Raw genomic sequence first — 26,412 nt, forward strand, 5'->3', positions numbered from 1 at the left:
CACCTGATGTCACTGTTCTCATCAGGTAAAGGCAGGCAGTCAGGCTGCATGTCTGCAGGAACTGACAGCTCTGGGAAGGATTTCAGCAGGTAGGAAACTCACACAAATTATTTCAGTAAGTCAAAAGACCATGCCTTATGGACAGCAGTTGTTAAGACAAATCCATTAACCAAGGCAAAACCAGATGCAGTAAAGCACGAGTCTCCTCGTGGCCTGCTGGGGACAGGCTGGGACTGCCTCACCCCTGTGCACACACCAACGGGCAGGAACTTCACATGGCAAACACTGCACCAGGGAAGAAAGCCCTCCTCCCCCTGCGCTACTACAGCTTGGTTCCCAATAAAGCATGACAAAGTAGGAGGAACTCCATAAACAAGAGGATAGTTGTCTGATGCACACGATCTAGGCCCAAGCAGAGACCAAGGAGGCTCAAACATTTCAGTGTGACTGTGAAGCTCTTCCTGCTTGTCACTGCACGTGAAAAGAGTCCTCATCAAGGTGACAGGGGAACAACTGAGGATTCAAGGGAAGATTTAAACAGGGTCAGGAATGGAGTCATCTGTACTACAGCAAGGTAATAATCTGTGTTCACATCTGGCAAGGATTGAAACGGAGTATTACGGTATTAGAACAGCAAGATTTTCACTAAGAGGATATTTGAATCACCATTCAGAAGTTTAAGAAGGAGAAATAAATAAAATGCACAACTGTGCTCGTTTGAGAGCCTTTTGCTTCATGAGCATCAGAGAAACAAGGCAAGGCGCATTGGAACAGTGGCAGAGGGTCTGGCTCTCAGGGTCTTCGCACCCTGAGGCCATGTGGCATGACTAATTGCAAATGATAAACAAGCTCAATTGTTATTTATACACTTGCTCACACAAGCATGTAGTTGTTAATGCTGAAAAGCCTACACGTATTTATATGTGGTATCTGAAATACATGTTATATTTTGCATCTAAACAAATCTGCAGCTTCGTGCACAACGAACCTGGTCTTCACATGAGCATAAGACACACTTGAAATGCTCGGCTCACGTGGGATGTGTCAGACACCTTTCTGTGACTGTGGTTTCAATGATATTATTAGCCAATAGCCCATAGTTCCAGAACAGTCTGTACTCATGCTAAGGCTTCTTGTGATAATCTACTCTCGGCCAAATCACTATCTTCGTGCGAGGTACAAAAAAACCCCCAAAGACAACCAACCAAAAAAAAGAGTACATGTAGAGGCAGTAATGGGTTAGTGCAAGAGAGAAAAAGAGAAAGTGTAACCAACCGATAGAAAAGAAACCCATTGCAAGATAAGTGTTCCAGACAAGTAATGGCCTTTCTGTGCTGACTTTTTTTCCTTCACTCAAGGCAATTAAATTAATATATGAATGGAGCCTGGTTCTCTGTTAACTTTAATTCAAGCACTACTGAACCTGATGGTTTCAAATTCCCAGGAGCTGAAGGACCGTTTGTAAACAGATGTTCTTGCTACACATTAGTGATGTCTAAGCACACCAATACCATTTTGTTGTATAATAAAATAATTATCAGTTTTACAATATCCTTGTTAGATAGGGATTATAACAATTCAAGTGAGAGGAAATGACACAAAGTCACCTCTCAAGATCACACCATGAAGCTACGATACAGCAAGTATGTAACAGCCATCACTAGTTCCCACTTACCAGTGTAAACCTTCCTCAAACATCAAACTTTCAGTTATACCATGACAGTAAATAAATGCTATTTATACAAAGCTTGCAGCTTGAGTGTTTTAGAAATGAGTATGTGGGAAGCGTTGTGAAATACCAACTGATAGTTAATATTTAAATTGCTGCTCTTTTATACTTCAGGCAAGTTTCTTTGCTGCTATTTGCAAAGAATTTCAAAGCTCAGAATTCAGTGATTCACTTCAAGAATTTTTATAAATAGCACTATGTTAAAAAAAAAAAGAAAAATTTATGACAAGGAGATTTTCTCCCTCCCAGAGGAAAGAATTATTTTTAAAGACAAAGGTTCTTCGGTCTGTCTTACAAACAAAGTATTCAGGAAGTTAAATGCTTCTGCCCAGAACCCTAAACCTTACAGAAGTCTGTCAGAAATGTCAGGAAAATTATTCTAGATAAGATAATCTGCAGTTTGAAATAACACAAAAGATTCTACTGTCTTAGCAATAGCATAATTTAGTTTAACTAGTGATGGCTTGTCATACACATAAACATGCCTTCTAATTACACTCAATTCCACCAATAATACAAGCATCAATTTAAACGGTAATAGTCATTTTCCGTAATGAATTTTGAATTCTTTTCTATAAGGTACTCCAGACAGATAGGGCATGGCTGCCCTGAGCACACAGAGAGAGAGAGAGAAACACATTTAAGCCCTGCATGTATTCCCAGTTTATCTTCACGGCTTTGCTCTTCACAGAGCCCACCTCAAGTTTTCCACATGCGCCTGTTAGGCACCCGAATGAAACGGGGCACCTTGCAGGTTAGTACCTCAGCTTTGCATAGCTCTGGGCTCCTTTCATTAGCTCCTGGTCATTAAAGCAATAGACTTCCAGTTAAATTGCATAGCTCAAGGTAACGTTGGAAAGACGTGGTTAAGCCTTGCAGGCCTAAGGAAGTGGAGATTCAGAAGCAGAGCTCTGCTGAGTATGTTATCATACTTCATTTTGTTTTGTTTGAACTTAACGAAATTTTCATAAAGGAGGACTCTCTAAAATTATGTGGCTCTAGCAAGGATGTTCAAAAAGAAAAATTCAAAACTTGCCTGGCTGTCATCTTCTTCCAGCTTGATTTGTGTCTCAGTCTCATCAGTTTGACAATGATACTCCTGTTTTCTTCATGATCTATGCAGTCCCTGTTGAAGAAATTGGATGCATTGAAAATATCTCAATAATCCTCCCTGGAGATTATGAATTACAGAAGTACATTTCTTAAATAATTAACCTTAATGGGTGCTAGCACCAACAATAAGATGCTCTATGAAACCCCAGACTTCATTAAAAAGAAGAGAAAAAAACACCCCCAAACCAGTGGTTCTACAATTACTTACTTTCTTAACAAAGCAAATGTCATATTAAAATTTCATTCAAAATTCAGCCAATCCATCCACTAAAGGTAAGCAATATTGGCTGAGCAGATACCAGCCCAATTCAAAAAAGGAGGGGAAAAAATAGAGCATGAGAGAGCATGCTACCATTCTAACAAAGCCAATGCTCTCAAGACAGCACCTCAGTCTCTCCTCTCCCCGATCCTAAAACCCAGTCAGCCTTCCTCAGGTGGGAACCCTATCAGCATCCTGCTCTTTATCATCTGGGCACTTCCACATGCACAGAACCACTCTATTTCCTCCTCCTGGAAGGAATCCTACCACTTCTAAAAACTACAAAAATGATACAACGAAACTGGAATTTGGGCCTGAATCTGGTGATGTAATGCATGAATCAAACTGCTTCACAGGGATAAGAAAGCAGCAGAAAACCTAGAGCAGCTCAGAACCCAATAGAGAAACAGGATGATCCACTGGAACCAACTAGAGAAACAATGATTTACAGGAATGACTCAACTTCAAACCAGGTCCAGCGTGTGACTGCCAAGCTGCTGTCCAGCAAACTCTCAGGATCGCACTGACAGTCAGGTACCAGCCCTCTGGCCGCAAATACCCTACGGCAATCCGCGGGAGGTAGGCACCTGTGCTTGGCTTACACAAGAGAGGTTCAGCTCATCGCCACTCTGCGAGAGAAATTTGGGGAAATCGTGTTTTTGTAACACGTTTAATTGGGGATTTCTGGCCTTTGACATCCACAACTTTCAAAATCAATAGTTTAAATGAGTTTGTTACACATTTTTTTAAACTTTAAATACTAAAATTTAAACAAGTGATAGGGTAAAATTTTGAAAAACATTCTGGTGATTTATTGGTTATTTTATTTTATTATTTATTTATTTTATTTCTAAGAATAAAATGCAGCTGCCTGCTTAGAAAACCGGCATAAAAACTCATCTAGTTCTCCCAAGACTTAAGCTCCAAGGTGATCAGAATCTCTTTAAAAAATATAACGTACGCTCTAAATCATTGATATGCTTTGGAAAACCGTACTATTATTAACATACTCTATCTTCTGGTCATCAACATGTGAACGTTTGGGTTCTAAAAACCAGGACCACAGACAATGCATCAGCAAACTGTCAAATTATTACTTAAAATATACAAGCCATCTCAGCTACTTATAACCTATCCTTGCAGCCTGGCATTAGCAATATCATTGTTGCCTCTGACCTGCCGCATTGCATTATCGTCATAATTAAGTGGGAATCCAGAATAACAATTTTGACCGTGATAAAAAGTTAGCCTTGAATTACAGCCATTAAAGAGACCCATGGTGTTTTTATGTAAGCATCCCGGAGGATTTATTAGGAGCAATAGCTTCAATTAAAAATTAAGATTCACTGATGTAAATTAGCAAAATCAATCAGGTAGACATTCTATGTACAGAGCATAAATATACAAAACTCTGATAGTTTCATTAAAAGAAGTCTGGGTATCAAAACATCTCTGGTTAAAAAAATCAACTTGAAATTCGAAAATAGAAAGCTTTCAATAAGCTCCCGTAAATTTCTTGCTTTATTTGCCTGGCTCAGGTAAGTGACAATTTTTCTCATGCTCTAATAACATAGCAAATGAATCGATTCAACATCAATAGAGTTACAAAACGAGGGATTTGGCTTCTTGTATCTGTGCTAGCAAGACATGCAGAAGAAAGTCCTAGAGCTGTGTGAAGCAAGATTATCTCTGAATGTAAGAAGACATTTGAAATATGTTGGTCTAATTGGCAGACAAATTTTAGGTCAGGTTTTTACTTTATTTTTGTCATATCTTTTATCTTATAATTAGTCATTAAAACGACCAGCGGTCTAAAATTCCTTCTGCAAAATAAATGCTAAAGGAAATACCTGAAAGCTTATCCAAGCTTGAAAAATCTTCCAACCTAATTAAAATCACTGAAAACACCAGGCAGTTCCTTCCTCTCTCTACTTTATGGCCCCATTCTACTTCTTTTTCATCCTCTCTGTCATATTAAAATGAAGTTTTAGAAAAAAACGTCCATAATAACTGTATGAACTAACCACGGTCTTTTAAATCTAGCTCAAGAAAAAAACACTGAAAGCAATTTGTATTCACTCATGACTAACAAAACCCTTTTGATCTCACTGGAAAACAGGGAGGTTTTATTTTGAGAACTATCACTAAAATACAAGGCAGGTTTATTACTGGAAAAGTCTTTCCTCTGTGCATGTGCCTATTTTCATTGCTACCTCCCAGCTTGCTCATAAAATGGTTACTTCAGATATCTATGCTGGGACCATTAGTCAGTCATTTATTCTGCCAGGTTCTCCAGCGCTGAGGAGGAGATGAATCACATATGACTGTGGGCTATATTTTCTATGTGTCACTTACATCTCTGGTTATAAGACGAATATACCACTCCCTTTCTGGTGATCAGCCCCACTCCGGCACTAGCTGTTCAGCAAGGCCTCGTTTTGGTCAAGTGCCAAGTACTGGGGGCTGGAACACAGGGCTTTAGACGTGCTTGTTCGCTTCCACTTACCACAGCCACAGCGCGCTCCTCTGCTTCGTGATTTACGCTATTGACACCCAGTACACCCACTTACAGTCACTGCCTTTGCAGCTGATGTAATGAGCAGACCGGTTGGTCGTCTTTCAAACCAGGAACGAGTGGGGAAAAGTCCCACTCACTTTGTCACAAACAATAACATCAGCAGTCCAGCTGGAAGAGGGACCCACTACTCCCACACACTGGGCTGTTTCAGCAGGCCTAGGAGCCAGCGGGCGCTTTCTGCTGCGTGCCTTTGCCGTGTCTGGAAAGCCAGCACGGTCCGCTCGGCGCTGTGCTGCCTGCGCTGAACACCTGGCCTGCGTTCCTGAGCACGGCAAAACCTCAACCGGTCTTCTTCAGCCTGTGGGCACGCAGCACCTCAGTCTGGATTTCTCTGTCTAAGGAATCCAGATAAAATAGACTACACGTAGTGGTTTGAATTATTTGTAGAGAGTTTTCCACCAAAACATGTATTTAAAGTAGTTTCAGTTCCTCCCTTGGGAGGTCCACAGCTCTTCATCGGTGAAACAATCTGGTAGCTTCTTTGAGAGTTTCTTTGAGTCAGTGAGGAAATCTCATTTTGAAAACCTCCCTGTCTCTGAAGGATCCATGGCCTCCCAATATGCTGTACTCTGACAACAAAAATTATTCATTTCCTTGAAGGAGCCGTCACCGGCCGTTTGGAGACAAACAGCATTTTTCACTGAGCCATGACTGGCTGCCGTTCTACGGAGCCAAGAGTGACGAATTCCTCTCCTGCTCTAGTGTCTCATCATGGCAGTTGCCCTTCCATAGCCTGCTGTTGATGTAAATGTGTCGCACTAGTGTAAAGGATGCAACTATAGAGAAATGACAAGGTCTCATTTAAAATAGATGATATATATTTGTTGTTCCACGCGCTTGAAAAAAATCAACTTCACATTCACCAGTGATTAGTTAAAATAAATCATACATGGACTGGACCGATTTACCTCAGGAGTGATACTGAGAAGCTTAGGAGGGAATATTAGGGAATGCTGGTGTTACGGAATGTAAGAAATACAACTGTGAATTTGCAATCCGTGCATTGCAAGACAAAATGCAGAGATCTGGGGAAAAAAATCCTCTTCTTCCCCTGAGCCATATTAAAAATGTATGTATTTGATGAACTGAAACATAACCATCAGAATCCTAAAAGACAAAATTCAGTATTCTCTAGCAGAAGAGTGCACCCTGACTTCTCTTTTTAGAAATCTTATCTGCAAAAATTCAGCTTTCCAAGACCGACTTGTTTCATACCCCCTGCCTCAACTATAACTCCAAAGTTTAAACGAATTTGCTCTCCATTTTGATACAACATTATTTAGCATTGCCAGGAAAAAAAGTCACGTTTCAAACATTTCTGTCTTTGAAAGGATTAGAGCTTAGCTTTATGGTCAAAGGCCTTATTAGCACGGTCTTTACAGATCAAATGACCATGTTTGTGGAATTCATGTCAGTTATTTAAGTTGTAGCAGATGGTAATTTTTTCAGCAAAGAAAAATTTCTAGTGTGTTGCTTTAGGACAAGATAAATAAGGTTGATCTTCAGATGCTTATAGATGAGGATCTGTTAAAGCTGCAGGCCTAAAATGCAGATTTCTTGTCAACTTTAATCAGCTCTGTGAACCCTAAATTATGTAGTTATTTAAAATCAACCAGGGTGAAGAAAAGCAGTTTTGCCAACTTTCTGTTGTTCACACTCATGCAAAAAAATGCCAAAGTGACACTGTAATGCTGTGAATTCTGTGTCCGTGAGAAACAAACACCAAGCCCTGAAACTACAAAACGACTCAGGCCTGACAGAGGCTGAAATGAGAGGAACGAGTAATTTCTTACTCAGACACCAAAGTGGAAACGTGCTGAACATGATGTTAATGAAAACCTGCGATATCTTTTGACAGAGAAAAGCACCTGTAGGGTAGATATGCTGAGAAATCTCTGCAGTTAATCCATTTGAGGTATTTCATTCACAAGGCCACGGTGGCGCTGCCACTGTTGTTTAACAACTATGCTCACACTTTAATGTGAGTGTATGCTAACAGTAATAAAAGACAAGATTGGATTTTGAAATATGTTGGCATTACAGAAATGACCATGGGCCCTATTAGTTAGTTAGCAAATTCATTAGGCAAATTTTACAAATCCTCATTCTTTGCATCTGAGCACTGTTCAGCAATGCTCTCCCTGTAGTTACTTTTTACAAAGTGAGAGGGCAGCAGCTTCGTTATTTTTAAACAACAGAATAGTTCGTGCTCTTCTCTATCCCTCCCAACAAAAGACCACTTGAGGAATGGATCGTTTTTGGGAAATCACGTACTGGTGTAGGAGCTAAGAATTTGGGAAGAGATCTCTGCTCAAGACTGGGTGTATACAATATAAAGTTTAACTACAAAATTAACCAGATTTCAGATCACTAATTTGTCCTTCAATAGAAAAACCCAACATCAGAAATACCTACCACATCTTGGCAAGGGAGATGCAATATATTGCTTCAGGACATTTTATAGAAAAAAATCAAGGTCATCACACACACATTCTCCATCACTGAGCCTACTAGTTGTGCAAAATATACAACAGAGAATAACTAACGACATTAGATGCAATTACCAAGGCTACCCAAAGATAAAAAAAAAGGTAACAACTAAAGAGGTAATTTAATTCAAATAACATTCAAATAAATGTGAGCACGTCTCATCTCACATGCGCTGTACGTTACCATTTAAAATCCTAGCCTGTTCTACCTTCTTCTCTAAAAAGAAGGAAAAGCAGATTTTTTTCTGATATGGAAGTCCCAGGTCACTGCAGTCGCACAATAATTAGATCAGAGTCAGAAAGTGCTGCGGTCACTTTACTTGCAGATAGTGTAAGATGGTCACTTCTCCACTATCAGCCTAATCTCAGGGCTATCTTACCACCTTCTGTCACACTGGGAAGGCGCACGCTTCTGCCCATCTGTGCAAAAAGAAAAAGAGGCTATTCCTCACGCTGCAGGATATTAGAACCCCTGGACAACGGCAACATGTTTGATGTTTACCCAAGTCATTCTGAATGTTCTTCAGTCCTTGGTTCTTTTAACTAACCAACGTATGAGATTAGCCTTATAAATGAAACTGGGAAGATACTCTTTGGGTATAAACAAACCTCTTACAATTATGATGAGGGTCTTTTCTATAGACACATTAATTCAGAATCCTGTAGCTGTTTCTCTAGCAGCTCTGTGACTCACTCAGACTCTTTAAATACATCTGCAATAGCACTTCGGTGAGGACTTTTGCCTTTTGTACATGGCTGTATTTACTTCTCTGCTTACCAGATCAAGGGACAATAGACAGCAGGCTGGTATTACACAGATACTATTACCACAAACATTTTCTTATGCCTGACCTTCATGTGAAGATACATGATCTGTGCATACCGTTATCTCCGCGAATATATCGGGTATTCACAAATAGACAGACACACAATTGACTGTGTCTAATTATGTGCAACATATATGAGAAACAAACTGATATTAAGGGCTTGTTTGTGTTCTGGCAAGCACCCAGCTGTGGGAGGTGGGCTGGGAGACCCACAAGAGTTTCTACAGCCTGTAACTGTAAACCAAACTTGCATTCATCCTTGTGTCTAAGAAGTTATTATCTGGGAAGGGGAAACAGCTCCCTTCAAATCACCTGGCTGGATAGCGTACAACAGAAAGACGACCTGAAGTACAGAGAAGAGTGGGTCTTACCTCTGGTGGGCATCAGAGGCAAAGAAGAGAGCCTCTGCTGGCCACAGACTGTGCAGCTTGCTTTTAAGTTGTGAACAATAGGCTTTTACAAAGATAACTTGTGCCATAAATGAAGGCTTTTAGAGGACTTCAGTATAGAGCTTGTTAATCTTTCTTTGCTAGCTTCTAGACAATCAACCCATATAAGTATTTGTGAAATTAACTTTTATTAGCCAGGATGTCTACAGAACGCAAACATAACTCCTTCCTGTCATTTGTGTGCATTCACACCAGTATATCTGACTAGAAAGATAAACCCTTTAGAAGGAATGCACCTGATTGAACACCGTTGAGCTGCTGACTGTTGTTAAAGAATATCTAAAAAAGAGAATTTCTGAAGTGCCATAAAATTTAATTTGCTAACATCAAAATCAAATGAGACTGCCACAAACAAAAAACAAGTCAAGATTTATCCAAGAAATAGTTAGGAATTATTCTTTCAGTGCTTATACTACCGGAATATGGGGTTTCTGCACCATCCCCTGAAGGGTTTACCTTTGGAGTCCTGTGGCAGAGCCCTGAGGACCTTGGGCTGTGCATGCTCCTACTGGGCTTTCACTGCTGACCCTGCATTCACCACCCAAGGTGAGGCAGTTGTCAACAAAGCAATGTTCAGAGCAAAGAAAATTAGCCAACAGTAGAGGTCAGCCATGAACCATCAGTAGATTTCCTCTCCAGATTTCTTGCCTGAACATTTTATGCTGTTTACTGTACACCCAGAAAGATCTGGGGCACCTGTGCCAAAACAGCAGTGGACAGCAGGAGCAGGAGGAAAGGAAATGAGTTTCCTTCCCAACATGAGACAAGGCAAAAATCTAGGTACTGAGAGCGCTGCCATGGGAGGGCTGAAGTACAAATAGATCATAACACCTGGTCTCTCTGCAAATAACACAGAGCTCCCCCAGCAACTTGCTCCTGACCGCTAGCTGGTCCAAAAAGGTCAAGATCTCATGGGAAAAAAGATAAACCACCACAAAACAAAAAAGAGAAATAATAAACTCAACCTAGATGGACTGTAAAAAAAAATACTTGAGAACTTTGTTAGCGTATGACCGTACATCGGCCATGGCTTGGCATTTGGAGAGTTACCATTGCCACTTGCTGGTTTCCGCTACCCGTTGGCAAAGTTGTTCAGCACGTTGGCTCATTTGAAAAGAGGAATGTTTTGTCCTCCTGTATGGTACGGCTGGAGCACATGATACACCAATGTGCTGGGCTATTCGGGTTGCCCCTAGTTTCCTCTGGTCCTGTGTTCAACATTTAAAAATATTTAAACAGTAGCTACATAAATTAAGTCAGTGCTCCAGCCAAAACAGAATAACTGGATTTTTAAAGCTGAGAATTAACGTGGACTAATAAAATGGCATTTGCTGGGTTATTTGCAAAACAAGCATTTAGTTACCCCTTGCAAGTGAGGACACTCTCCAATACCATTCTTCCCTACATGCAGCTGCTTAGGACATTCATTTAATGCAGCAACTGGATTTGAAGGGCAGGGATTTGGACTGAAAGAAATGGTCTCAAAAATGTGCTTGAAGTTGCAAATGGGAGCTGGACAATTCACAAAATGCATTGAATTTTCTAGGCCTGCTTTCCAACTGTGGTGCATTATACTTACATCGAGCAGGAGCTCGGGCATTGTTTTACTCAGTCATGCGTTTGTCAAGCCCTAAACACCCTCAGCCACGGTTGTTCTTCCCACATCTAGACAAAACATCCAGCACCTGAGCCCCCAGCCCTGCGTCTCTGCCGGGGATAGAACAGCCGTGCGTGCAACATCGTTTTGCCCATCTCCCCCCTCCCCAAAACGGGACCGAAGCCCAATTCCGGGCTAAGGCCAGCAGGGCCCGGCCCTGCCCTGGATCCCCTCCCTGGCTGCCTTCCCCTCCCGCCGCCCGCCTCGCCCCAGCAGCGGCTCTCCTGGCCGGGGCACCGGGCAGCCCTGGGGGCTCATTCACGCCTTGCACAGCGGCAGCCGCTGCTGATGGCAACGGGGAACGACCGAGCGCTTGGGCTGAGGCGTGAGGGGAGCTGGGAGGGCACCTCCGTGGCCCTCAGCGACCCGATGCCCTTCGGCGTTTCGGCTGCCGCGGGCACCCGGGCCGCCCCGCCGGGCGCGCAGGGCCGGCTCCCCGCCCCGCCCGCCGCCGCCTTCGCTCTCGGCGGCTCCTTCCCGCGGGCGGGGAGGGCCGGCACCCCGCGCCCCGCCGCAGCCCCGGCCGCCGCTGCGGGAGGGCGTCAGCTGGCGGAGGCTCCCGGGGGGAGCGGGGAGGGCTGCGGCTGCCCAGCAGGGGAGGAGGGGGCTGCCCCCGCTCGCGTCTCTATAACGCCGGGGCCGCTTTGCCCAGCGCGCTAACAGCCTGCGAGCGGCTCCGCTCCCTCCCCTCCGGCCCGGGGACGCTCAAGGATTAGGGAAGGGAGGGAAATCCATCAGGACGCGGAGGCGGGCCGGCAGCATTCCCCCGCTCGGCCCGAGCCGGCAGCACCGGAGGGGCCAGCTCCGGTGCGGGCGCAGGAAGAGGCCGAGCAGCCGGAGGTCCCCGAGGCACCGGCGGCTGCCAGCGGCTGCCAGCGGCTGCCAGCGGCTGCCAGCGGCTGCCAGCGGCTCCCAGCAGCAGCCAGCGGCTCCCAGCGGCTCCCAGCGGCCCGGATCCGCGGCTCGGCCCGCGCCGCAGCCTTGCTGGGCGCCTGCCCGCGCCGCTCGGGGCCGGCGGGGCTTGGCGGCGGGAGAAGCCGCCGCCGCTGTCACCCTCCGTCGCCGCGCCGGCTCTGCCTCCAGGAATGGGCCTCCAGGAGCTGGCGGTGTGGCTGCTGGCGGCGGCGGGGCTTGTGCGCGGTGAGTGAACGCCGAGCTCCCGCGGGCTGCCAGCCCCGGGCGGGGCGAGCTCCGCGGCAGCCGCCGGGAGCCGGGGCGGGATGCGGCAGGGGCGGGCGGGCGGGCAGGGCTGCCCTGCGTCCTCCGCGGCACGGCGCGTCGCCGGCCCCTCGCCGTCCCCCTCAGCCCTCTCCCCGCGTCCTGCGGCTGGGGGCTGTCCTCTGTCCCGGGCCGCGCTCCGGGCTTGTCGGCGCTAGCAGCTGCCGGGAAGGGACGTGGGAGATGGGCAGAGCAACGGGGATGGGGGAGCGGACCCCGTCAAGGCACTCAAAGGGCAGAGACTGTGGCTTTTTGTGAGGGGCGTTCAGGACTAGAAATCAGGGAACAGGAAAGTCCGTGTGGAGTGGGGACAGGGAGGGCTCGCAGCCAGAGGACCCGTTCCTACCCTGACCCAGATTTCCCTTCATTCTGAAACTGCCTCTGTCCCTGGTCTACTCTGCTTCATCCATGTGGACCTGCTCCCTCTCCCTCCATAGAAAATCGGCAGAATAAAGACCCTCCCTGGATTTGAGGTGTAAGGACAGAAATCCCTGAATGTGATCCCGTATGTTAACATAGTGCCTATCCTCTGCCACGAACCGTGTACCCCCCCTTCATTCATAGCTGCATGAACAGAGAACAAAGCGGGGAGTACTTGTCCCAAAGAGTTCTCAATCCGAAGCAGTCTGAGAGCAGGATTCAGCCTAACCTGTGGCCATTTTCTCCCATTGCCTTGCTGATGCCCTCTGCCGTATCTGTGTTCTGCTTTCCTGGTTACACCTATGCCAGGACAGGTGTCAAAACAAGTAGTGTGTTTCCTCCCCATCACTTCTTGTTGCTGGACCGTATATGTATGTTGACAAAGCGCCATTAGCATTTTGAATTTATCAATGCTGGCCAGCCAAGAAATGATCAAAGAGAGAATCCCCCTTACATCCCCCCTTTTTCATCCCCTGGGATAAAAAGAAAGTGATACATGTGTGATAAGATTTTGTTGTAGTAGCTAATGAACTATATATAAATTACAGTGGCATTTTTCTAGGAATGCAGCAGGTAAAATAATAGATACATAATATCTGATAGCAGGAAAAGAGCGTTATGTCCTAGCTTTGCTTTCTGATGTAGAATTCTAATTATTTATCTATTTATTTCTGTGCCCAAAGAGTCCCTGCAAGGAGAGTTCCAAAGGAAGCTTTACAAGGAGCTGCTGAAAAATTACAACCCTCTGGAGCGACCGGTTGCAAATGATTCCCAGCCACTCACTGTCTATTTCACTCTCAGCCTCATGCAGATCATGGATGTGGTAAGTCTGTAACCTTCTAGGAAACTAGTTCCTTAAAAGAGTGGATTTTTCCTTCCTAGAATGGAGATTGGTGATACCAAAGGAACACTGCAAGATACTGGAAAGCACAAATAATTCAAGACACAAAGACAAATTTTGACTGCCTTTTTAAAGACGTAAACTTAAAAGTAAAGTTTGCCTCTTTCTTAGATCTCTTGTCAGTGTTTCCCAACCTTCTTAGCAGTATGAAATATTTAAAGTGAAGCTCAAAGGACGTACTTTGCCTTTTGAATGCTTAGCTGTACTTAGAACCAACAAGAAGTGTAGTCTGGGGGGTGAGGTATGTAAAACCAAAGTTCTTGGTTTCTGGTGGTCGCTAAAGAGCTTGTTTTTGGAGATGGGATGGGGGGAGAGGAAGAGGGGTGTCCTAGCCAAAATCCAAGTTACATTATTTCTTATCTGATTTAGACAAGATTGCTACATTCTATATGCCTAAATTCTAGCTGCTCTATTTGCAACCACAGTTGTTGGGTATATCAATAGATACTCCTCTGCAGTGCTTGGCAGGCTTGCGAAATGCACTCTAGGATCTTCTGGGTTCAAATATGAGTCATTTAAGCTTCACTGTCACAGCAGCACAGAGATCAAACTCTACATATAATTGGGTTTACATTTTCCCGAAATTCAACTAGCTATGGCCACTAATAAAGAGGTTAATTACTAGTTTTAAGTAATTAACCTCTAAATGACATTATCTTTCCATCACATGCTTAAAGTTCAAGGCATAACAAAATAAAATTAAAAAAAAGACAGGATTATTCATGACAAGGGGCTTCCTTTCTGTTCCCTTACCAGCTGCTGATTGCCAAAATCCAGACACTACATTTAGTGTCTGAAGGTCAGCACACGCACAGACAGCTCTGCAGGTTTAAATGCTCATAGTTTCTATGCACATTTTTGCATGTTTTTAGATTTATTAGACCTGAGGTGAAAACTAAGATGTGTATTTCCAGTGTGATGTTTACTACTTGCTGAAGTGAGAGTAGGCAGTCGGAGTCAGTGAGCTGTTTCAGTGCCAGAGCCACTAAAGCCAACGGGCAAAATATGTCAGTTCTGTCCTTGTCTACAGCAGCTGAGTTTTTATATATGATACCAACGAGCAGAACAGAAGCTATATGGAGTCACAGATTCTTTGAATGACGGTGAGGGAAGAACATGTGTTACGCAGAGTACCACAATTTCAAAAGGTGCTGGCAGACTGAACTCGATGCAGACTGTGGCTGTACTGCACGGGCACCTGAAAGCTAGGAGGGGACAGACAGGTATTAGACCAACACTTTGATGTGAGATAGAAGCCTGTACCAGTGGGCTGATAGAACAGATGACACTAACATCCCACTAACTGTATGTCGGCATGCTTTTGGTACTAATGATCTTTATTATGGGCAGGCTTAGAGATTTTGGAAAAAGGGCACCTCCTTGCGCTTAACATGCTGCAGACACAAGTAGTAGGTACCTCGTGGCACAGAGTCAGTCTAAATAGACAAGTGAGCAAGAATGGCTTTGGACAGAGACAACAGAAAAACCATAAAAGTGAGGAACAACACAAAAGAAATAAATGATGTGTGTTAATAAGGAATACATTAATTTAATGATTCATATTCTAATTGGATTCCTTTAGAATATGCCAAGGTAACCCTAAGAAAGAGGTATTCTGAGGGCAGTGGGAGTCATGAGGACCAGGCAGGTCAGAAGAAAGTAAGAGAAGGAAGCTGAAGTGAAGAGAACAAAGGGCAGGACGGGACAGACAGTGCTTCAAAGGTCTGAATGCCTGAAGGTCCCCATCTGTGTTACTGCTGCAGCTATTCTGGCTGGCTCAGACCTTCATGGGTCTTTTGCCCTGTACGGCAGTGAATGTGGAGGACAGGGCAGAAGTAACCACTTCTCTTGGCCCCATATCATCTGTGAGATGGAGCTTTGGTCTAGCTCCTCTTTCCAGTGCATCAGGGCCCTCAGTGGCTTCTGCAGCAGCTCTTACTGGCTGGTGTCTTCAGCTGTAGCTGTACATTCTGTCTACCTCTGGTTTTAGTTAGATTTTTATCTTTGGTAGTAATAGACCAATATGTTCAGGAAAGCTTAGCCAGTCTGTTCAAACTGAGCACCTGAATAAAACTCCACATTTTAATGTATCTCTGCAGAACTCAGCATGTGGTGCTTCAACTGAATCTTAAACCAGGCTTCAATAAAACCCCTTCCCACCCATGAACGTAGTTTACAAGGCTTGATTCTGTAGCTCCCTTTTGGGAAATGACCTCCTGCTGCAGTATGTGCATTCTCACAGCTGCCAGAGGATCTTTTCGTTTGGTACAGGACAGTACAGTCCCCATCAAAGGATTTTTGTACAACTCTTTTTTTGTACAACTTTGTGTTCAGGAAACTCTTTGCTAGTGCTTGGTTTATTTTGATAACCAGCATAAAAAACCTGATGCTGTGGGTTTTTAATCCTACTTAAATTGCATCTATACTATAAAGGATTCCTTTGCTTTTCTCTGAGTTAATAGTGGGGCTCTCTCTTCCCCACACTCCTGACATGGATATAACCACGTCCTTGACTACTGTAGGAGCAGTTGGCTATTGGAGAGACAAATGGCTAAAGGCCAGCATGTGGTCAACTTCAGAGAGTTAACTTCTTCTGGAGTTGTCAAGTTTAATTAAAACCACACAAACTGAAGGGCAAATATCCACAGATCACTAGCCAATCTGAGTATAGTCAATGACTGGCAGTCTTGGCTAATATGATTCAAAAGGGAGTTTTTGATCCTATGTGCCTTTCAAAAAAAATCCCTTCATAATCAGTAAGAAGCCATAGTTTTTGCACTGGCAGTTTAGTTACAGCTCATTCTGCTTGCTATAAAACTGACTGCATTTCTCTCTCAGAGTTCTGGGATTGACAGGCAAAGAAAGAAACCAACCATGAAGTAAATTAAGCTTCACAGCATAAAACAAATGGGTTTTCTTTTATTGACAACAAGAAGTAAATGCTGGTGGGAATGACAGCTACTTGCAATAACAGTTACTGGTTTAACAAGCTAGAAACAAAACATGTCACCATCATACTTCCCTGTAGTTCATATATTCACTTTAATGGCTTCTCAGCCGATACCAGTTGTACTGGGAGTTAGGCCTATCCAGAGCAGATCTGTCAAATCCCCGTCAGAACAGATTGAGTCAGGCTGGATCCTGGCTGCTGCTATTCCTTACTGATTTTGCTGATAGGAAAGGGGAGACAATATATGAAACCTTTTCCAAGCAGAGTGGATGTTTCCTACCTTACATTTTACTTTAAAACTTTCCTTCTAAAACTAGCAATTATTTTTAAACTATGCTTGCAGATACGTTCTCCTTTTTATTGGTATTGCATATTCATATGCATGCTAGCATCAGGACTACATAATGAGGGACCTGTAAGTGCCAATTGCCCCAACTTAGATTAGTTCACTAGGAAATAAGAGTTAATGAACTGTCTAACGAGAATGAAAGCTGGCATAGTGAATTATACAAAGTGTTGCTAAATGGGGAAAGAAAAGTGGCAGTGGCAGCATGAGAAAAATGCAATTTGGGGACATGTGAATGAAGAGGAGAGCTAGGAAACTGAGGGACCGCTTAGAGAAGTGGGAGTGCTTGGTAGACCTGACAGCCAGCAAAGGAATTTGGAAGAAAGGTGGAATTTAGGTGGAAGAGGATGGGGGGAGAAATGGAAAGAAAGAGATTTGAAAGGAGTGGACTTAAAAAAAGCTTACGCATCAAGTTAATAAGAACTTTCAAGAGAGAGATCCTAGGTATCTTTCAGTTTGCTTTATTCCTGTATTCCTTAGTAGGAAAATCACTGCTCTTAAACCTTTCCAAACAATCTTGCAATTAAATCATCCTGGAGTGAAAACAAAGACAGCCAACTGGCCAGAAGTGCTCTTCAAGGACATTTGAGTTATTATCATATCAGAAGATGGAATACGAGGCTTCTTTTCTTTTTATAATTATTTGTTTCAATTTTCTTGAAATGAGAAATGCCGACCAATTTGACGAAAGAAATGAAAAATAACCTACTTCCTCCCCAATTGGCCAAAATCTTGTTTCAAAACTCCTTGCAGGAAAGCAATAGATATTGAACAAATAGCCTGATAATAAACATCTCTCTGGATCAGAATCAGAAAATGTTTGGAAATATCTGACTTAAGAAAACAAACAAAAAAAAATGAAGAATAAGCTCAGAAGCAAAATCTTAACAGAGAAATACTACGGGTATCTGCATACCTTAGTGGCAGGAGGGGAAGAGGGATTAATGAATGGCTGTAGTTGATCAAGGTCATAGCTTCAGTACAAGGTAAAAAAAAAAAAAAAAGGAACATGATGTAGAGAAGCTACTTATTTTTCTCTACTTCTCACCTCATGGAAGCCCCACTACCTGCACAGAAAGCTAGTCTTTGTCTTCGGCCTTTCTAGTATTTCAGTGCTGGCACGGAGTATGAACCTAACTTAATGGTTAGGAAAAACTTCCAGCATATGCATTTTTGCAAAACAGATTCTTGAAATATGCTGATACTGTATAATCTCCACACTGGATAAAACTACAGGCACCACTTTTTTAAACACTATGTGGAGGCAAACACCTTCTAACATTCTTGTTTTCTCTTGTAATATCCATTCCAGTAACAGCATCAGAGGATAATATTCAGCTGCTACCTATTGGTTTAGAGTGACTACTAGGAAGACACAGCAGCAGTGCTGTTCCTACGCTGCTACATCTCATGCAGAATAGTGAATGTCCCAGAAAAACAAGTATATTGACCATGAAGGTACGAATTTTGTGCCTAGCCTGACATTTTTACAGTAGACATACTTGTATCTAATGTAAGTTAACACAATTAAGAGAAACGTATCTGAGGGAATTCTGTCCCCAAAAGTCAGAAGATGAATCCTTAGAAATTAATGCAAAATGTTCATTCATTTACACAGCAAATTACTGCTTAGACACACAGACGCAAAGAACTGGAATACATTTGAGATATGCAGGGATAGTTCAAACTCAATTTTTACTGCTATCTGAACAAGCAGAAGAATCCTACAGTCTTATTTTAGTTTGGAAGGGGCCTCCAGAGGTCATCTAGTCCACCCCCTGCTCCAAATATGTCTAAATAGATCATGTCACTCAGGACTGTGTCCAGTCAAGTACTGAACACTTCCACAGACAGAGACTCCACAACCTCCCTGGGCAACCTGTTTCAGTATTCAACTATCATCACGGTCAAATTGTTTTCCTAACATCTAAGCAGAACTTCCCATGTTCCAACTTGGGAACAACACTAAAAAACACTTCCAGAAAAATGGGGCACTTTTCCTTCAACAAAATTTGGTACACAGCATAATGATACTTCTGGTGAAGTACACCAGATTTCTTGACTATTTGCAGCAAGTACTTTTTGTACAAAATACAAGTGTATTTTGGCTTTAATAAAGCCTTTCTGAGTAACATTCTTGGCAGAAAACTAGAGAATAAGGCCTTGGTAAACCCACGTGGCAGAACTGATTAGAAAAGCTTAGAGCAGTTGTCAGTGGTTCACTATCAACATGGTGAGATTTGGTTACATGGTGAGGTTTCCCAGGAACCTATACTGAGTCAGTCTTTTCATTTAATCTGGAAGATAAAATAAGTAATATTTTTATTAAATTTGCAGATGACATCGATTTGGGAGGAGTTTAGAGAATACTCAGGGCAAAGCTAGAATTTAACATTGTCTTGTTGTAAAAGACGAGTAAAAGAACTGGTTTGACCCAGTTTGATGTGTGGTGGTTTTTTTCAAAGCCTAAATTATGTGAAATTTTGAGTACTATATTTTAAGAAATATTTGGATGCACTGGAAATAATCCATCTGCTGGAGGCTTTGGTTGTATTGAATGAGTTTAATTTGGTCCCTAAGTGCCTTCTTAACTGGAACGAAAGGCAGGTCGGTACTGCCTCTGTATGAGGGCAGATATCTGTATTATTTTTACCATTCCGTCTATAATTGTAGTCACGGACTCTCCCTGTACTAGATTATATGTAAACACAGCTGAAAAGACCATCTTAGTCCAAAACATTTACAGCTAATTATATTTTAATAGACTAGATTCTTTTAATATCAGAAATGTTCATATCATAATAACTGTTGAAGCATACAAGACAGTGTCAAATAAAACTTTAGCATAAAAATGCTAAAGTTAAGACTAGAAGAATTATTGCATTGGGATCAGACCAATGGCCTTCTGATATTAATTTTCATTAATATGGCTTCTTAGATTTTTCTAAGGAATTTCAGCAATTTCACTCTGCAACTGAAAACATTACTGTGTTCTGGGGCTTTCTGGTTTGAATCTAGAATTTATGCCAACTTCCTATATGGAATTTGGGGCACCATTTTGTGAGTGTCCTAAGCTGATCTCGGCACTCTGCTGCTGAAAGAGATGATCTCACTAATTTCTGGCCTCCTGTCCCTACCCCTGTGGCTTGTGCCAGTGCCTCTGGGACTGAGCAATTAGCTGTACGAATTTTTTGAGTAGTCATTTTTCTAGATGACTTATACTTACTTGGGATTTAGATTAGCTCGTCTAATTACCCATAAACCTCTACCCATGGTTCATCTTCACTTAAAATCTGTCATATATGTAGCAAAAAACCAAGCTAGTTTCATCTCCATCTGAGCCAAGTTGCTAAACTTGGGAGAATGCTGGATTTATACTATCTTAGCTTGTGACTGCTGTAGCAAGACTTATGGTGACGAACATTTTGGTGGGTATGAATGTGTCCATTTTGGTCAACTCTAATCATAAATTATTTTAAATATATTCTTTTTTTTTACTAGCAGAAGAATCAACATTTAATAATTTATTTAGGAAAGTTGAATTTAGTTTTTTATCTACATGAATATTCAAGTTCTTACTTATGTTGCATAACACCATTTAGTCAGGAATCTTTCATGGTTCCTTGAGACATTTACTAGCTAATTAAAGCATTACTACACAACAGTTTTTGCTTATTTTCCATCTTCTCTTGTTTCTTTTTTTTAAATTTCTAGTTAGGGGAAAGAAAAGTGCTGAATAGTTGTTTGTATGTAGTGAGCAGCAGCAGAATCTCAAAAGAAATCCTGTTCCTTTAGGCTGTTCAAGTCACTTGTGCAGAGCAAAGGAAAAATTAAAGCATGCAAACTTTTTTATGTTTATCTGAACTCAGTCACAGTTTGCTCATCCTACATTGCCCTTGGTTACTGTATGACTTAGATTCATGTATTCAAGGGCTTTCGTCCTTGTTTCATTTTACACAGTTTAAGTGATTTCAATGACTTACATACAGGGCTCTGCATAAGAATCTGCAACTCAGTATTTGCAATAAAATACCCTGGATCCACCAGGCAAGATAATAATGTGAAATATCTTAAAGTTTTTAAAAAAATGTTATGCCGTCATTCAAAGAAGCAGAACAGCTTCTGTAAAGAAACGGACTATAAAACAAACATCTCCCTGAAAAAAAAAAAAAAAAAAAAAAAAAAAAAAAAAAGAGAGAAAAGAAATAAATTTAAATCTGGAAAGATGAATAAAACAACCATATCAAGAGGCTCATTGAGAAATAGTGCTAAAGAAGTTCCTAAGCTCTTTATCAAACCTCAGCAGCCTCTTTGCAACAATGGCTGTGGCAGAAGCTCATCAAATCTGCATTATTCTTTTAATTTTTAGCATTCATTTGCCTACATTAGAAAAAGTTTCTCTAAGCTTTATTTTCCTCTCACTTTGCTGCTTGATCTTTATTCCCTCCATGCTAAAGGGAGAAACTATTTGCACTTTGATCTTGCAGCCGTTTCCATTCTACCATGATTCATTCCTGAGAGTTTAGAAAACTGGAACCATGCTGGGATATGCTTTCTGATATATTTTTAGTTAGTTTAATACTTATGAAGGTTACTGGATTATAACAGAAAATGGAGTATTCTGCTTCCCCATGAAATACGAAGAACAATCTTTCCAAATAACAGTCTAAGTAATCAGCTAATAAAACAAAATTACAGCACAAGACATAATTTCTGGGAGTCAGGTCTAGCTAGCTAATACTAGTTCTTATACAAAGCTTTTAAATCACAGAAGTTTGGGGACTGAAATGGATATGGTAATATTCAGAATTGTTCCTCTTTTCTAAAGACTCTATACAGTTAAAATGACAATATTTCTGTCATATTCAAGTACTAGACAATACATCATGTCACTACTTAATACACAAGTCTATATCCTTTGTTTTGACCAATATGGATCAGCTTGTTACAGTCTGTGGAAATTTGTACAAAACATTTGAAAGACCCATGAAAGACTCCTATTTTTCCTTTAGCAATGTTCCTGTCCTCAGATAGCAGAGCTACACTGATCTGCACTGGCTGAGGATCTAGCTCCACAAAGTTCAAGTGAAGTGTTAGATCAGCATTTTCAAACCTTCTTTGACTTCTAAGCTACTTCCCTGTTCCGAGGCTCCTGGGAGACCTGCAGGTTCAGTCCCAGCCACGGCACGAGCCGACGCGCTCTGTGTGTGCAGTCTAGTCTCTTTGCCCGTCTGCTGCGGTTCTTATGCACACGCAGACTAATTACATGCTCTATAAATCTAGTGCTTCTTGGGAAGGCCTGTTTTACCGGGCACATAAAGATCGCAGGTGACTTGGTTCTTCCTGGATTTGATCTGCCTCTGACTGCAGTGTCCACGTGCGCTGAGGAAGGAGCTCAAATGAGGGTGGTTGCCCCTGCTGGACCCATTTATTTTCTGGGAAGGCTTCTGGAAGTGCTGTGTGAAGATGCTGTGGGCTGGATAAACTACCTGGGGAAAAGCAGCCCACACCCAACCGTCACGGCCTCTGCCCTGCTCCTGTAACGTGATCTGTGGGGGTCCACAAGTGGGCAGGAAAGGCACTGGGGCAGTTTTGGGGATGATGGCAAGGGAAGCGCTGCTAAAGCAATGCTCCTCACCTCTGACACCATCCTTGGGAGCCACTGCGTTCCCAGAGAATCATGGGGACTAGATGAGGTTGCCAGTTGTGGACTAACATTTTTAAATGGTAGTCCTGATGAGCTATGGCTTTTGAACAGTCGAGGAAGGGGTATTCTGTTTCTGTTCTCTGTTTCATTTTAGGGCTGTATTTTCAGACCTGTGTGGATACAGTGCCTGCGTTTCTCTCAGAAATGCACATACTATAACAACTTTTCAGTAATTTACACATCTAATAGCGCTGACAGTGGTTGACCAAAGTATCGCCAATGGATTGCAAGCAAATACCCTTCTATCCACGAACAGCCTATTAACACAGAAACACTCCAATGTTAATTACTTCAGTTTTAGATGATACAGATGTGAATTCTTCAGTTTCTCCTGAACTCCTCGCTATGTTCGCCTGAATAGACTACTAAACAATCCAACTGTTCCCAATCTAAATATATCTCCGCATTACAAAAAAGCCAAAAAAAAAAAAAAAGGAAGAGGATCTCACAATGGGTTGGCAGCAGGCAGCATATACGTACAAGCGCTTATATAGAAAAAGGAATCTGTTAAAATTCACTTAGAATTCTAATTACTTGATTTATTTTTAATGTGTTAACTAATTTATTTTGAATATTTAATTTTATAATATAGTATTACATATAAAATATATAATAAAATAAATTATTCAAAATTAAAAGAATTATTTTCCAAGAACAACCAGAAGAAGCCCGAAGTAAACTTATATTTGGATTTAACCTTCACTTACGCTTGCATGTTCATGCCTGGTATCTGAAACTAGAATTTGATTTGTAAAAAGGAAAGGCTGTTAGCACTGGCTTCAACAACAGCTAACTGGGAAGTGCTAAGTACGTGGCATGAAGCCATGTTGCTGCTCATTGGCAGCAACATAAGAAGATGCTATATATCCAGTTCATCTCTCCAAAATCCTCTGGTAGTGATGTGAAGCCGTATTTGCACGGCCTATAATTACATCTCCATATTGCTCATATGATCCTCCTAATGGAGTAGCCTGCAGGGAAGATGACTGATAACCCTGTGCAGAGCTGGTGGACCCACTCACACGTTTGTTCATACAGCAGTACTGCTTTGGACATCTAATGGCTAGTTTTCTGTGTTCAGCCACGACTATTAACATATTTCTGGGGTTGGCATCCCCACAATTACTCTCAATAACTACACAGTTGTGCCAGTTGGGTACCGGAGAGGGAAGAAGCAGGCCTTTTACCAACTACCACCAGTGCAAGCCAATGCAAGAATGGAGACCGAAAAAATAATGAGCACCAGTAGGTTTGACTGAACCACTCAGCTCAAGAAATTCAAATAGTCATTTTTATGGATTTTGGAGTGCTTGCTTGATTTCTGACCCCACCAGACAGAAATGTTCTTTTCATAGGAGAGAGTTTGCTCTTTTGTGTTGCAAAACCCAGCAGCCTGAAGGACTGTGTAGGTGTCCTGACATTTCAGTCATGACGCTTGCTGCATTTGTGAAGAAAGAGACGCACAGTTGATTTTCATCAATGTATTCCTGTCAGCCAAGCTCACGGTTTCTCCATACTTTTGTCAGTGATTCTTTACAGGCATTAGAGAGAAGTGGGGACCATATGGATTTTTAGGGAAAGTTGAAAATGAAGACCCTGTAAATAAGGACTACCATGTGACCCTCAGAGGATGTAGGTAAGGCATAGCTAGAATTTCTGATTCATCCTCTCTTCCTAAGTGATTAAGGTGTCTTTATAATACTTCTGTGTCAAGAGCTACAGAGACTTTCAGCAGGATAAGCAAAGTATTTTGTACTATACCCTTCTCCACGGGATTTTTTAATTGCCATGCTGATATCTGTGCTGTATCCTAGATTGAACAAAGCCCCCAAGACATTGAGGATAATGGATTATGTTACATATCACAGGAGTTCTGGAGGTACTCCTTCTTGCTTAATTTGCCTACACTTGGAAAGATGGAGATAAGATAGTATAGTTAGAGAGACTGTCTGGGATGAGTAAGGGCACTGTGCTAACTGGTCCTCTGAAGCTGGCTTTAACCATGTCCATTTGTAGTGCGCAGAGATAGTCCTCATGGCTGTGTCCTAGTCAGATGCCTCGATCTCTGTGGCTCTGGTGTTCCTCAAAGGTTCTGCAGTTTCAGCATGTGAACTGATGCTAAAACATGGACAACATGCTCTGGTCAGGTGTGGAAAGTTCTGTTGCTGTTATTCACAAAAGTAGGGTAGAAGAATGCCAGCAGCAGGCTGGTGCTGGAGCTGTGTGCTCTGATCACACAAAGGGAGAGGAAGAGACAGCTTTGTGTTCAGCTCCTTGCTCCCACTAACTTTCTCTTCTCTCCTTGAAGAAAACACCTGCTTTCCTTCCACTTTAGTTTGCAAAATGGTCTAACAGCATTTCCATATAACTTACAAACATTTTGAGGAGAAAGACTTAATAAAAAGTCAAATATGACTTAAAGTTGATTAGCAAGAATAAAAGTAAAGTCAAATCCTTTGATATAATGTTGTCCTGGCATTACTGGTACATCTGGGTGTAACAACCTCACCTTTCAACTTCTATGTTTTGCAGCTAACCTCTAGGCAAATAAATCAAGTTCAAACGCTTTGGTTCCCTCCTGTTTTAACGCTAAGGAGCGGGGCTACCAGGGCTCTATTATTCCCTCTGAGCCTGTGAACCCATAGAATGGTTGGTAGTTCCCAGATCCCAGCATGTGTTTGGAGCTGAGACGCCTATCTGTGTCAGACTAGCAATGATAATCAGCACCTAGAGCCAGTACTTAACACTAATTCTCCTCTCAATGGGAGTCTGCCACGGAATACAATGAAAACAAGAATTATTTGTAAATAAAGCAACAGAACACAGTTATTACTTTGCATGCTCGCAATAAATGTAACTGCACTTTAAGCTCTATGCTATACTTAATAATTGAACTGAGTGAAACCTACAGTGAATCATAGGAATTCGTAAGGTAACTTGAAAAAATGCAACCTCCCCCTCTTGCTCTTCAGAAGAGTATTTTTTCACACAAGATGTGCTGAAGTATGTTATTAGCTATACTGTACCCTGCTCATTTCATGCGCCTGATCCCTGCTTATCTTTGCAAAGATGAATGCTTTCAAATCTAAATAAAATCTCTCGTTAACAATGATGCACTGAAAAAAAAGAAAAAAAGACTGCTATTACAATTATGTCCCCATGGTAACAGAAATGGTACATCATGAGCCTCTTACACATATTTATAATCTCCGTTTCTTTTCTGTGAAACTCAGTGAAAATACATCTCAAGCCCACTGCCAGGACAAAGCCCTATTACAGTCAATGGCAAGCACAACTGTCAGACCTTGTCAGAGTATATGTGGAACAGAAACACAGTCCCACATTTTAAGGAGGCTCCTCAAATAGTTGCTCTGCCCAGAGTTAAGATGGTTCCTCTGTGCTCTTTCTCCAGCAGCTTTTCTGCTGTGTAAGATTTGCATCCATCTGGGAAGACCTGTGTACGTTTTGAGCAAACTCTGCCTTTCTTCTAAAGCAAGATGAAGTTGTTGGAGAGAGCGCAAATACTTCTTGCAGAAGCATGTAAGATGAGTTGGTGTGGAGAAACCACTGGAGCTTTTCAGACTTGCAAAATAGTGCACACATGGCACAATTTAAAAAACCAAACCAAACAACTCCTCCCATAGAATTTCACCTGAATTGAGTTAGGCAAAGCAATTGGACTCCTCATCTCGCACCCCAAACTGAACCTTAACCCATGTAAAATTCAAACGATGTTTTTCTAATTTTTATTTTAAAGAAAAAATTAAGA

At 42.1% G+C, this 26,412-nt stretch overlaps 1 protein-coding gene across 2 annotated transcripts in view; it reads left to right on the forward strand.

Moving 5' to 3' along the window:
* Window positions 1–11,771: 11,771 nt before the first annotated feature.
* Window positions 11,772–26,412, forward strand: part of CHRFAM7A (CHRNA7 (exons 5-10) and FAM7A (exons A-E) fusion) — a 39,824-nt gene continuing 25,183 nt past the window's right edge. Inside the window, exons 1-3 of one of the 2 annotated variants that reach the window (XM_086471643.1) lie at window positions 11,772–11,950; window positions 12,028–12,241; window positions 13,423–13,562. In XM_086471643.1, coding sequence (XP_086327769.1) covers window positions 12,187–12,241; window positions 13,423–13,562 — 195 coding nt within the window. In that variant the 5' untranslated portion in view covers window positions 11,772–11,950; window positions 12,028–12,186. Of the gene's footprint in view, window positions 11,951–12,027; window positions 12,242–13,422; window positions 13,563–26,412 lie in introns of those variants that run through there. The other variant, XM_086471644.1, reaches the window with a different exon arrangement.

This window comes from Leptosomus discolor, chromosome 11, assembly GCF_034619465.1.
Source record: "Leptosomus discolor isolate bLepDis1 chromosome 11, bLepDis1.hap2, whole genome shotgun sequence".
Taxonomy (NCBI): Eukaryota; Metazoa; Chordata; class Aves; order Leptosomiformes; family Leptosomidae; genus Leptosomus; species Leptosomus discolor.